This window comes from Candoia aspera, chromosome 6 (genome assembly GCF_035149785.1).
Source record: "Candoia aspera isolate rCanAsp1 chromosome 6, rCanAsp1.hap2, whole genome shotgun sequence".
In the NCBI taxonomy this organism is placed as follows: Eukaryota; Metazoa; Chordata; class Lepidosauria; order Squamata; family Boidae; genus Candoia; species Candoia aspera.
The window spans coordinates 6587532-6601722 of NC_086158.1; the positions used below are offsets into that span (position 1 = coordinate 6587532).

The 14191-nt window shown below is 45.0% G+C and overlaps 1 protein-coding gene across 1 annotated transcript in view; it reads left to right on the forward strand.

Annotated features, from left to right (window-relative positions):
- Window positions 1-3269: 3269 nt before the first annotated feature.
- PSMD2 (proteasome 26S subunit ubiquitin receptor, non-ATPase 2) overlaps window positions 3270-14191 on the forward strand; it is a 30007-nt gene continuing 19085 nt past the window's right edge. Inside the window, exons 1-7 of the mRNA XM_063306359.1 lie at window positions 3270-3446; window positions 4479-4535; window positions 6639-6803; window positions 7952-8073; window positions 8362-8586; window positions 9753-9911; window positions 13841-13985. Coding sequence (XP_063162429.1) covers window positions 3300-3446; window positions 4479-4535; window positions 6639-6803; window positions 7952-8073; window positions 8362-8586; window positions 9753-9911; window positions 13841-13985 — 1020 coding nt within the window. The 5' untranslated portion in view covers window positions 3270-3299. The remainder of the gene's footprint in view (window positions 3447-4478; window positions 4536-6638; window positions 6804-7951; window positions 8074-8361; window positions 8587-9752; window positions 9912-13840; window positions 13986-14191) is intronic.

A 14191-nucleotide genomic window follows, 5' to 3' on the forward strand; every position in this document is an offset into this window, starting at 1 on the left:
ATAGTTGAATATGTGTTATTTTTACTCTATTGTTTTATTGCTTTCACGCTAGATTTAACCGTTTGCTTGTTCATTTCGCTCGTGGTTGGACTACGCGTCAGTGAGGGGTGTGTTACAATAAAAATTGTGTTTCTATTTGAGTTTGGAAACAGAGCCTTTGGCATTAACCAGCTCTCTCCCCTTCCCATCCTCAGATGACAGCTGTCTCCTGACTAAGCTTGTGATTTTCCCAAGGATCCAGGAATTCCATCCTGTAACCCAGTGTTTCTCAACCTCATCAACTTTTAAGAAGTGTGGACTTCAACTCCCAGAATTCCCTAGCCAGCCATGTTGGCTGGGGAATTTTGGGAGTTGCAGTCCACACATTTAAAGCTGCTAAGGTTGAGAAACACTGCTCTACCCCAAAGCTCATTGATCCAATTCAAATAGTGATATTTCTGGGATTTTTCTGCAGCAGCCTTCCTTTGAGTTCATAATTCTATGCTCCTGCCTGCCTGCTTGCCTCCCTCTCTTTCTTCCTTTGCAATCTGGCTGCGCATCCCCAAATTCCTGAATTGGGTTACTGAGTGTCTGGGATTTGTTCAACACTTTGAGTCATGTCTTTACTAACCAGCTGGGCTTGTTCATCTAACCAAGGTGAACCCTAACCCACCTTAGTGTGTTTATTTATGCATTATATTGATTTACGCAGCCATCCATCTTGCCAGTGGCAACTCTGGTCGGTGGACCCAAGATTAAAAACCAACGAAAACTAAAGGAAGCAACAACAACCAAACACGATAACAACAGAATGATGCCCAAGGGCAATCTCACTGAGTTCATACAACAACAGTCATACTAAAAATAAGACTGATGTTATCCAGTGTATTTACTTACAGTGTGCAGAGACAGCCCTTGTTCTGGAGAAGTAATGTGATTGTCTGGCATAAGACTCGTTCTGCGTCTGTGTCTGTTGGCTCAGTTGGGCTCTGATGTCCTGATAACATGGTTCGCATTCCAGCCCTGGGAGCCTGACCTGATCAGCTCATGAATGAGTTTTTTCTCAATGTTTTGTCTTGTCTTTCTTTTCTTAAGCAACACACATCACCAAGGAGCTGCCAACTTGAAAGTCAGGACAAGGGTGGGGATTTTTCTACTGAAGCTCTGGATAAATTTGGAATTTGAGAAATGTGTTGCGGATGCTCTCACAAAATGACCACCATGGAGACATGACCAGTTGCAAAACTTAGGAAATTGTTGTCTTTCACTAGCACCTCTTCCACTCCTGGAGGATCCTCCCTGCTATCCTGTGACCATTCCTGGACAGGTGGTCCCACCTCCAAACCAGGCCCTGGCTGGCTGTGCCTAACCATTTCTATTCATGGAACCTATTTGAGGCTCACAAGCATTTCTGGAAATGAAGCTGATGTGGAGGCTGGTGCCATTTCGCAGTGTTCTGGTTTCTCATGTTTTAATTCACACTGTCTTATGTGGCACTGAGATAAATTCTTGTCTGGCACATCTGAACATAAGCATCTGCTCAAAGTCCTGATGATGTCACATGCAGCGCATTGTGCAATGATGTAAAGACGTGCGTGACATCACTTGCTGCCCCTTGCGGACACCCATACACTGGAGGGCACCAGTTAGCAAAGGTGGCCTGGATCTTTTCAAGATCGTTTTCATCCAACATGGTTAATCTAGTTACAGAATCAACGCACTTTGGGGTATGCATAGTGCATTGAATCATAAAGGCATCCAATGAACTAAGTCCATTCAATATGCAAAGCTACAAGTACGCAAATACAAAAAATACCCTAAACAATGTCAATAGGAATCAAGCCTAACATGTTCAAATATATCTGACCTGGTTAACTGGGTTGTGAGAACACAGTCAATGGTTAACCAACCAATTTTGATTGCTGGAATTTTTGTTTGTTTCTTCTTTTTCTTATTCCATTGTGGCCCTTTTGGGACTGCTCACGGATTATGCTTCAGTTCTTTTACTCAATGTTTAGTTGCTGACAGAGTGCATGTATGTATATGTGTATATATGTATGTATATCACTGTTTCTCAGTGTTGGCAACTTTAAGAAGGGTGGACTTCAACTCCCAGAATTCCCCAGCCAGCCTGGTGAATTGAAGTCCACACATCTTAAAGTTGCTGAGGTTGACAAACACTGGATTAGAGATTTTGTTGCAGGAAATGTCTAGTCCCTCGATCAACAAAATGGTACTTCTGACCTTTTTATTTTTGTTTTTCAGCTGAAAACTGAATGTTTGCCCACAGAGTGAGGTGGTTCTCTTCCCTTTAAAAATCTGTTTATGTCTTGATTTGCATACTTCCATGGACCACTTGGAGCATCGTAATCTTTTTATGTATCAACCTAAAAAGCAACTATCAAGAAACAGAACTCTGGTAATTTCTCTGATAAATCAATTCTCTTACTTACTTACTTACTTACTTACTTACTTACTTACTTACTTACTTATTTTTGCTTCCCATCCCTGGCTCTTTACTTATAAAGACCAGACAGAACTTTTGGCCCAAGCACCGCTCATGTAAAAGCTTTTCCCCACTCTCCAAGTCCTCTTTATTTTCGGTATTAATTTTTAAACCCTGCCACACAGTACACACAATTTCCTGAATGGCACGTCAGGAGACTCACCCCCCTACAGAACAAATACCTTGATGTATGCTGTTCCTTCATCTCTTTATTTCCACTATTTTAGTTAATTCTGAATGAAAAGGGCAATTAATTCTCATGCTTGTAACCTTAATATTCTAAACTGTAACAAATATTGACAGAATATCTACTTTTTTCTTTCCTCTTGTCAATATTCAATACCTTGAGGCAGTGTTCCTCAACCGCAGCAACTTTAACGTGTTGGCTGAGGAATTCTGGGAGTTGAAGTCCACACACCTTAAAGTTGCTGAGGTTGAGGAACACTGCCTTAAGCCACCTAACTAACAAAATGTTAAGAATTTAAGTATATTATATAAATACCATTGTATTGAAATAACATATTGTATCAAGATTTATACTAAGACAATAAAAACAGGAGGGGGAAGAGACTCACCGCCCGCAGCTACAGGGCGATTTGCACGTGGCCTTTCGGCTCGCCCCGCCCCCTTAACTAGCTTCGCCCCACCCCTACCCACTCGCCCCACCCCCGTTCCTCAGCCCCGCCCTACGTCCGCCGGCGCTCGCGCCCCTTCTCTCTCCGTCTGCGCGGATTGGCTCGCCGAGGCTCCACCCCGTTGCCCCACCGGCGCATGCGCATCGCCTCTGTCGGCTCCTGAGAGGAAGCGACTGGCCATGGAGGACGGCGGCGGCGGCGGTTGTCAAAGGCGGTCTCAGGCCGGGGGCTCGGCGCCGGGCGCCGGAGACGACAAGCTGGCGGGGCCCTGGAGCAAGGACAAGAAGGATCCAAACGCCCCCGCGGCGGACAAGGAGCAGGAGCTGGTAAGAGCCCGGCGGGGCGCCCGAGGGAGCCGCGCTGAGTCACGGCCAGGCCCGGAACCGGGGAACGCGCCTCGGCCCGGCGCTCGTCCAGCCCTCCGGCCCTGCGTCCGCGCCCCGGGCCGGGGGCCCCACGCTGAGTCCCTCCCGGCCTGCGCTCTCGTCCGGGCAGGGCTGGTAGAGAAACTCCCGTGCACCTGAGCATGTGCAGAGTGGCGCCCGCGATCTGAACGGAAACGAGCCGGTTTTCTTGGCCGGGGAAAGGAGCGGTTCCAGGGCTGCGTCTTGGTCTGCCTCCTGCGGGGTGGACGAGCCGTCCTCCTCCTCCTCCTCCTCCTGAGAAGCGGACGAATGGCCCGTTGGGATCCGGCGCCTGGCTCCTCTCTTTGGCCCTGGGTAGGCGGCCCGAGCCCGAGCCTGATCTTGGAGAGCAGCAAAAGGAGCGTTTGGACGGGGGTGAGAAGAAGGAGCTTCCGTATGCCTTAAAGGGCACCCCCTCCCAGTGTTGGCAATGAGCTTGGAGGCCGTAGAAGGCCACCTTTGGCTGGTTGGTCACCTGCACATTTCACCGTCTTCAAAGGTCTTCCCGGGATTGCCGCCCGGGGGAGGGAAACGGAGGTCTTGTCATTAAAAACCTGTTACTGAGATAGGGTGGCTTGTGAGGGATTAAGGATTTAGGATTGAATACAGTAAGCGGCAGCTGTGATGCTTCTGTGCCCTTCCCTGGCTTGGCTTACTTGCCACATCTGCCTGAAATTCAAATGAACGCTTGTATTTGTGATGTTAAGCCTGTGGTTTGTTGTTATTTTTCTCAGCTGGCTTAACGAAGGTTTCCCTCGGTGCTTGAATTTCCTGTGTTTCTGTCTTCATTTGTGTGAATGATTAAATCGAGGTTGCGGTGCCGCCATCTTCCTGCTGTTGCGCTGCTTTTTGTTCCTGTTTCATCCATCAGTTCGCTAACAGTTCAGAACAGTGGAAAGGTTTCGGATTTCACAGAGGCCTGGATTTTCACACCTTTTCCTTCATTCCTTACAGTCGGAGGAAGACAAACAACTGCAAGATGAGCTGGAAATGCTTGTGGAGCGCTTGGGAGTAAGTTCTTGTTCTTGACTGTGAACCTGTGGAACGTCAGAGTGTATGACTTTTTCAAGTCCAGGACCTGTGGGGCTTCCATACAGCCGTAAAGCACACAGTGTAGTGCCAGTCCTCTCTGTGATACACTCTTTCTGACTACAGTTGTGTGCGTGTTGTGGACTCTACCCTGTTCTCACGATAGATTTAATTCCCACTAGTTGACAGTGCTGATCCGTCCAAAACGCTAACTTGCTGTTATAAAAATGTGTGGTGCTTTAATTAAGACTCCTAAAAGAATAAAAAACGCGCATGTGATTGATTTACGACAAGAATTGTTTTGTTAGGGAAACTTCCATAGATGCATGGTTGTTTTTAGGCTAAGGAGAATAAGAACTTCCAGTTTAATAATTAGAAGCATTCACATTCTTAGAAGCAGATAAAAATCTTTAAATTTTATTTTTTGCTTATAGTGGTGCACCGGAACAAAACTAAAGTAAAAAAAAAAGAACACTGGTACTTCTTAGATGTTAGTCGTCCACTTAAATGTTACAGGTAGTCCTCGTTTAATCACCAGTCGCTTAGTGACGGTTCGGATTTATAACGGTGCTAGAAAAACTGACTTGTGGCCGGTCCTCACACCTACGACCATTGCAGCTTTTCTCCACCCAGTCACATGATCACGATTTGGATGCTTGGCAACCAGTTCACATTTACGAGTGTCGCAGCATCCTGCAGTCACATGATTGCCATTTCTGACCTTCCTGGCCAGCTTCTGGCAAGCAAAATCAGCGGGGGACTGCATGGTTCACTTAACAACCATGTGGCTCACTTAACGCCTGCGGTGATTCGCTTAATGACTGCCGCAAAAGTCATAAAATGGGTTGGATTTGCATAATGGCCATTTCACTTAGCAACTGAAATGCCAGTTCCCATTGTGGTTGTTAGGCAAGGACTACGTGTAGCTGGCTTAAACTTCAGTTCTGCCTAATGTCTGATCATCTAGAGAGGGTCTGCTGTAATTGCTCCCCCTTCACTAAAAGGAACATGGAGTGTGGGCAAGACAGCAGGTGCTTTTTGTAATAGCCTTCTGTTTGTGGAATTCTCTCCTCCCAGAAGCATTTGTACCCTTGCATTTCAAAAGGAAGTGGGAAGTGTTCTTTTTCAGCATGTCTCCAGACAAGCAGATCAAGGGCACAACAACAGCTCTTACTTTTTCTGAGTTTCTAGGAGTTGGGAGGAATATAAATGTTGTTTATTATTATTATTATTATTATTATTATTATATTAACTTTAACATTTTTCTGCCCAAAGTCCTTTCGGGTGGGGGTGGGGTTCAAATACTTTAAGTAAAACAAACGTTTTGATTGGTTGATAGTTGTCACAAATCTAAACTGTCTTTGCACATTTTTTTTTGTTTCCAATTTTAATATATTAACTGCGTTCTTAGATGATCTCCAAAGTAGCACAAAATAAAGTGGGGCAGTTAGCATATGCCTTATCTCTGAAAAGGAGGGTTGTATGAAAAGAACTTCTGAGAAGCATCTCAATGGCTTGGGCACCTTCCTGTGGGACATCAGAGAGAGTCACACAGAGGGAAGCTCTCACCCGCCTTCAAATGTCTGTGAAGTTCCCGGGGTGATCTTTGACTGACTCCTGTGTGACCAAGAATGGTGGACTGAACAGACCAGTTGTCTGATCCAATAGGACTCTTCTTAACAAATCAGTTATGTCTGTTTCTAGTAAACGTGCTCCTAGCGCAGGTCCCGTAGCAAAGGCGTGGGTTGGTTCGTACAGCAATATCTGACAGGAGCAGCAACGTGGAGTCCTGGGTGCTCTCTGAGCCTTGTGGCTTTCTTGCAGACGTTTCATTGCCAGACCAGGGTACATCTTCATTGCGAAAAGAGAGTGGGCCGGGAAGGCCTTTGCACTGAAGATGTACCCTGGTCTGGCAATGAAACGTCTGCAAGAAAGCGACAAGGCTCAGAGAGCACCCAGGACTCCACAGTTCAACCCTGAGCTACAAATATTTGCTTCGATAGGAGCAACAATCTTGCAGGGAGGGCTTGGGAGGTAAATTTTCCACACACACCCCCCCCACCATAACCGCTGATCTGATTGCAGGAGCATGACACTGCTCTGTATCGGCCTGCCCTGGAGGAGCTGCGCAGGCAGATACGTTCTTCCACAACTTCCATGACTTCTGTCCCCAAGCCCTTGAAGTTCCTGCGGCCACATTATGGCAAGCTGAAAGAGATCTATGAAAACATGGCTTCAGGGCAAAACAAGGTATGTAACCTGGCTTGGTTTGGGAAAGCGTTGGTGCTGCTTTACGAACTTTTTTTGTCCTTTCTAATAGCTAGCTAGAAAATTGGTTCCTAGTTGTCACAAATCTAAAGACAGGTTTACTTGCTTTATTTCTTTTTCTTTGCTTCAAATTTTCACTGTACACTTTCAGGTGATCTCCAAAATAGCACAACATAAAATGGGTGGCAAGTGAGGTGGAGCCCAAGAGGGCTCTTCCAATATGATTTAAAAGTTTCCCGTGTAGTTGTGTTATAAGAGGACTTACTCATAAGCAGGGTGAATGCACGGATAGTAAATAGTGTTGGCTCCTCGGCACATGTAACACCACTGCTATGGGAGCTGCATTGGTTGCCGGTGTGCTTCCGGGTGCAATTCAAGGTGCTGGTTGTTACCTTTAAAGCCCTTCATGGCTTGGGGCCGGGTTATCTAAGGGACCGCCTTTTCTCCCAGTTGTTTCTGCCCGTCCAATTCGATCTAGTAGTTTGGGTATGCTGCGGGTCCCGTCAGCCAGGGAGTGTCGGCTGGCAGGAACTAGAAGGCGTGCCTTCTCTTCCATAGCACCTGCCCTCTGGAACATCCTCCCTCCAGAAATTAGGATGTCCCCAACCCTGTTGGCCTTTCGTAAGGCTGTAAAGACCTGGCTTTGTGCCTGGGGCCTCGAGCGTGTGGATGGTCCCGTCTCTTGGCTGTATTAATATCTATGCATTGCTCACTTGGCAGCCATATATATTTATTTTGTATTTATTTTATATTTTAACTGTTTTAATTATAATTGTTTTAATTGTTTTATGGTTTTATTGTTGTAAGCCGCCCAGAGTCACTTGTTGAGATGGGCGGCTATAGAAATCAAACAAACAAATAAATAAATAAATGTGTTGGTCATTTCTTTGAGAAGAGGGCATGAGAAGACGTGCTTTAAAAAACCAGTACTATATTTCTGTTAGGAGAAAAGGTTTTTGTGGGACTTCATGTTGTGTAGTCATCACTGGAGGCTCTGAACTAGGTTATTGTTATTTATCCAGGCAGGTTGCAAAGTATAACATGGGGTGGTACTGCCATCTTTCAGTTTTAGGAGGAATTAGCAAGAGGTATTGCTTGATAGATTCTTAACATCAGCTTTCTCCTCATAGTGTTTTGCCGCCGACATAATATCTGTTCTGGCCATGACAATGAGCGGAGAGCGAGAGTGTTTGAAATATCGGTTGGTGGGGTCTCAGGAACCCTTAGCCTCGTGGGGACATGAGTACGTCAGGTAAGGAGCAAGCTGAGATGTTTGACCAGCCAGAAATCAGCAGTATAGTTCTTTTGAACTATGTCGTTCTTTTTCATTGTCAAACACCACCTTTCATCGGCAGAGTTCAACACAGCAAACAGAAGACTCTCGAGTGATGTCCCAGTCAATGTTGTCTGAGCTTTATTTATCGCAGCTGCTTCATCAGTACAGTCTCTTACAGCAGGCGTTTTATTAACCCAAGGCTGCTGATGTCTCGTTCAACAAATAAGCTCTTCATCATGCTATTTTCTTCCACTGCCTCTGCAGACATCTAGCTGGTGAAGTGGCCAAGGAGTGGCAGGAAATCGATGAGGCAGACAAGACCCAGAAGGACACACTTCTAACTCTTGTGAAGGAGATCGTGCCATACAACATGGCTCATAATGCTGAGCACGAGGCCTGTGATTTGCTCATGGAGATCGAGCAGATGGATATGCTGGAGGAATATATAGATGACAATGCCTATGCCAAAGTCTGTCTCTATTTGACCAGGTGAGGGAGCTGCACTTTGTAGGGGTTCATGGAGTCCAACTCAGAATTGGCAAGGGTGAATTAGGCCATTGAAACCAGATTAAAACACCCATGCTAATTGGCTGCCCAACCTCTGCTTGGACACATTTCTCTGGATAATTGGCACTACTGTTGAATTACTCTTAACTGTTTCAAAGTTTTTTTTTCCCCCTGACATTTGATCGGAATTCGCCTTCCTGTAACTTAAGTCCTTTATTTTTTGTCTGTACCCTGGAACAATGCAGAACAGATCTTGACCTCCTTCTGTTTGGCATCTTTTCACATTCTCAAAACCAAACATTTCCAATTCCATCCTATTTTTATAAGAATTAGTTTCAGGTCCTGTTGATCTTTTTGCTCAGGTTTTGAACTTGATTCCTCAAGTGTGGAGCTCAGAGCAGTACTCAAAGTGAGGTCTGATTGGTGCAGAATGAAGTGGAATTATTATTTCCTATGAATTAGAAGCTAATTCTATTGATGCATCCTAATATGGCAAGGAATTGTTGCAAAGAAATGTGAATGGCTATCAGTGCGGGAACTGAAATCTTTTTCACTTCCCAAGTCCTGAATCATTCTGACAGGCCTGAAATGTGTTCATTTACACATGCAAAAAAATGTGTTGTACTGAAGTTCACCTGGATCTGATAAGATACGTATAATTAGCCCTAATTCTAAAATTTATCATTCAATCAGCTCATCATTCTCTAAATAAAATGCTTCCCCCCCCCACTCTCTGAAAAGAACTGATTCCCAATTTAGGTAACTCCTGTAGAAATGAAATTTGCTGTTCGTAGGATGTCTCCCTACTTCGACTATTCCATGGTGACACCATGGCAAATTGTGGCTCCTGTGTACCTGAACATGCAAGGTGTGTTTTTCTTCTCTCCTGTTCCACCTACAGAGGTTATTCTTCATGAGTTTAATGATTTTCCCCACTGCATATTGAAAGCTATAATTTGGTAGCAGGTTTGGGAGGGGCTGGGGGTCACGCCAAGGTTTGAGGAGCTTCGCTGTGGGATTGTGCAATGCTGTTGTAATGAAAAAGGGACCAGCTGGCTAACAGCCATAGGGCTAGCCAAACTTCATCTTCTCTCTCTCTCTCTCTCTCTCTCTCTCTCTCTCTCTCTCTCTCTCTCTTATTTTTCAAGCTGTGTTAGCTATGTTCCCGAGCCCGAGAACTCTGCCCTCCTTCGCTGTGCCCTTAGCATCTTCCGCAAGTTCAATCGCTACCCTGAAGCCCTGCGCTTGGCCCTCATGCTGAATGACATGGAGCTGGCGGAAAACATCTTCATTTCCTGCAAAGATGTGTAAGTAGTGCTCCTTCGAGCAGGGTGCTGTTGACAGATCCACAGGATTGAGGATTGTGAGAGCTGAGAATAGGTTGAATGGAATCTGGAGGCTTGACCGTGGACCCGTTGATTCACGTTGTACACCAGGAAGGGGAATGAACTAAAATTTGCCTGGTAGCCTAAACTGATTAAGGAAGGATTGGAACAGGCAGAGATGGGAGGGATGCAGACCAAGATCTACCAGTGGATAGCTTTGCCCCTTGGTTAAGGATTTGATAAACGTTGACCCGCCCACTCCTTACATTCTGAAAAATTAGCTCTTCCTTAACTATAAAGAGATCCTCTTACTTTGAAAAATTAAACTTTATGAAATGGTCAGAGGTACATTAGAATGAAATACAAAGTACAGCATTTCTATTAGGAACCTCACTGGGGCAAGAGGAGAGATCAAAATCTTCAAATGTCTGGCTGCTGCTTGTGCTAAACCCGCATATCGCCTGTGCTTAGAAAAGTCAGATTTCTATGGAAGGGTAACCAAAATTCTGTGCCTGGAAAAGCTAATTTATGACTATGTATGTGTGGCAAATATGTATCTATGTATATATTTGATTTGGATACCACCTGACTGCCAAAAGACTGGGGGGCTTACAAGCCCCCACAAATTTTAAAAAAAAAGTGCATTTGGAAGAGTAAAACAACCAAACATACCCTAAACCAGCAAAAACTAACAAAGGCTCAGCATCCACCTTAACTCCAGGCCTGGGAGCAGAGCCATGCTTTCAAGGACTTCTGGAACAGCAGTAGGATGGGAGTCATACAGAACTCCAAGGGGATGCTGTTTCAGAGGCAGGTGCTGCAACAGAGAAGGCCTAGGTCCTGATTGATGGTGTTGCTTGATTGATCGGACCTGGAGTGTACCCACTCTGCTTGATCTCACTGGGTGGGCAGAAACTACTGGAGAGAGGCGGTCTCTCAGATAACCAGGCCTGGTGCCACCTTGAATTGCAGCCAGAAGCCAACTGGCAACCAGTGCAGCTTATAAAGAAGGAATATATGGGCATGATGTGACGTGCCCCCTGTTGTCTGCATCACTGCATTCCGGACCAATTATAGCTTCCAAATGGTCTTCAAGGGCAGCCCCATGCAGAGCGCATTGCAGTAATCCAGGCATGGTTGCTTATTATACATAATTTTTCTCTATGTTTTTGGGTAGACCACAGAATTACAATGTTCTGCAGAGAAGGAATCTGCTTTGATTATGTCAGTGTGACATATTTCCAATTACCTTTCCAGGAGTTAAAGCTAGGTGTAGGTATCCTGCTTTCCATATATTTAGGGTTTCGACTCCTTCTGGCCCCATCTATCATGACCAGTAGCAAAGAATTGTGGGAACGTAGCTCAGAACCTCTGGTAAGTACCAGGCTTCCATCCCAGAATAGAAACAATAGATGTACAAAATAAAACAATGAACAGTAACAACAGTCCAAAATTGATCATCCAGGTCTAATATTATAAACTAGTGGAAATTAAAATGTTGCTTAACTGAAATTGATATTGCTTGACTTTTGGAAACAAGCTAGGGCAGTGTTTCTCAACCTTGGGAACTTTAAGATGTGTGGACTTCAACTCCCAGAATTCTCCACCAGCCAAGGTTGAGAAACACTGAGCTAGGGTGAGGAACAGTGACTTTCAGTGAACTTAGCCAAGTGTTATTGGTGATCATGATTGTCTTCCTGAGAAGGGAAATCTTACTTAGTTCATTAAATTTATTATAGCTGTCCACTCCAGCAGACTCTTAGTGGCTTGCGAAACCTAATACTAAGTTAATTAAAAACAGACAGAACAGCCTGGACTACAAACAGCCATTAAAACACAGTGTGACAGCCCTCCCCTCCAAACACATTAACCCCAGTCCTGGGACCAAAACTAGGCTTCAGAGTGTAATGGTTGCCTATTCTAAAATACCATCAGACTCATGAGTAGGAATTCAAAGATATCTGATTTATTGAAGAATAGTATGCAGGATCACAGAGAAAGCTGAGAATGATGAAAGCGCGCCAAATGCAAACTAAAAACCCTCGGTGCAAATGAGATCCCTCCCCCCGTAGAATCTTCCCAAGTTCACAATCCCAGGTGCTCCTAATGGTTTCTGATGGTCTGCGGGAAAAGGCCTTGAACAGAGAAAATAACCCAAACACATTCCATTGTACTGATTTCACATACAGAGCTTGGCACAAGGTCTCACAGCAGCTCCCTCCCAAACAGAAACTCATGTCAGCGTCATGGCATGTGAAACCTTATGATGTATAAACTGCATTGAATCAGTGAACATGACATACTGCCCCCCCCAAATGAAGAATACATTAAGCAGCAGGCTTCAAAGGGTAAGCAAGGTGGAAACAGTTAACTAAATCATTAACATGGTGGGCAGACACCCATTCAGGATGAGGAAAGTGATTCCATCGGACCAGATACTGCAGGGTGCCTCGAAGCTTGCGAGAATCAATGATGTCCTTGACTTCAAAGTGTTGTTGGCCGTCAATCATAATTGGAGCAGGAGGAGGAGGTTGAGGGTGCCAATGCGGTGAGTGGTGCACAGGCTTAAGCAAGCTGCAATGGAAAACAGGATGCAAGCATTTCAAATTGTGAGGCAGTTCCAATTTAACAGTAACTGGATTGACATGATGAACAACAGGAGAAGGTCCAATGAATTTGGGAGCAAGTTTTTTAGAGGGTTGAGGTGATTTGATAAATTTAGTAGATAGATTCACCTGATCCCCAACTTTGAAGTCGTGTTGTAAAGAGTGATGCTTATCAGCTTGAGACTTGTAAGCAGCCTGGGCATCAGCCAAAGCTTGTTGAATTACTGGCCAGGAATCAGACAGTTTAACAGCCCAGTCAGATGTGGAACATGTTGGGGAAGGGGGCTGTGGCAGTTCAGGGATGGGAACAAAGTCGTGACCAGAAACCATGCAAAAAGGGGTTTGTCCGGTACTTTGGTGCACAGCATTGTTGTAAGCAACTTCAGCAAAAGGTAACAACTCCACCCAATCGTCCTGATGGTAGTTAATGGTTCTAAGGAACTGTTCAAGAGTGGCATTTAAAATCTCAGTAGAACCGTCAGTCTGTGGATGGGACGATGTGGACAGTGCTTGTTTGGTGCCAATCAATTTTAAAAATGATTTCCAAAATTGGGAAGTAAACTGTGTGCCGCGTTCAGAAATTAAACAGGAGGGGCTACCGTGGAGGCGGTAGATGTGGTGGAGAAATAGGCATGCTAATTGTGGGCCTGACGGGATGGATGCACATGGAATGAAATGAGCTTGTTTAGAGAAAAAATCCTTTACAACCCAAATGACAGTTTTCTTCTGACTGGGAGGTAGGTCCACAATGAAATCCATAGAAATCTTGTCCCAGGGGCGGGGCGGGCTGGCCACTGGCTGTAGAAGCCCCTGTGGTTTCCCCCCTTTTCGTTTGGACATGGCGCAGACAGGACAGGAAGCAACATAGTCTTTTACATCACGTCTTAAGGTTGGCCACCAAAATTGACGGCGAACCAAATGCAAGGTTTTGACAAAAGCAAAGCGTCCAGCAAGTTTATCATCATGGGAACGCTGCAAAACATCAGCCCTTAAAGTTTCAGGCACATAAAGGTGGTGTTCCACCCACGCCAGACCGTTTTCAAAAGAAACATTGTCTCTCTTAGCTAGCAACCAAGTGTCAGATTTCAGTGCCTGGAGAAAGTCCTTCTGCTTTTTGGAACCGCAGGAGAGTGGGTGCCATCTCTGGGGGGATGCTGTTATGCTTGCAAAACATTTGCTCTGTAGCTTTTTAAAAAAACATGGACGGCCACCAACAGGATAATGCTGAGATTTAGTAAATGCATTTCTTCATCATCATCTTGCACGTATTGCTAATATTTTTGGTTTGCTGGCTCTTTTTTGCAGAGTGGTTCAGAAACAAATGGCCTTCATGCTGGGTCGCCATGGTGTCTTTCTGGAGCTAAGTGAGGATGTAGAAGAGTATGAGGATCTCACAGAGATCATGTCTAATGTCCAGCTCAATAGCAACTTTCTGGCCTTGGCCAGGGAAGTAAGTTCTCTCACACTACCACAAGTTTTTTCCTAATAGGATTTTGAATCTTGAAAAGAGAGCAGCATGTGGTGACTTGCAGAAGGTCTATGTAGAACAAGACAAGGGATAAATGTGGACTGAGTGACAAATAAGTAGATTCCCGAGAATGGTTTTCAAAGCAATCTGGCTTATACCTCTTGACCCACATCCCATTGCATCTTACT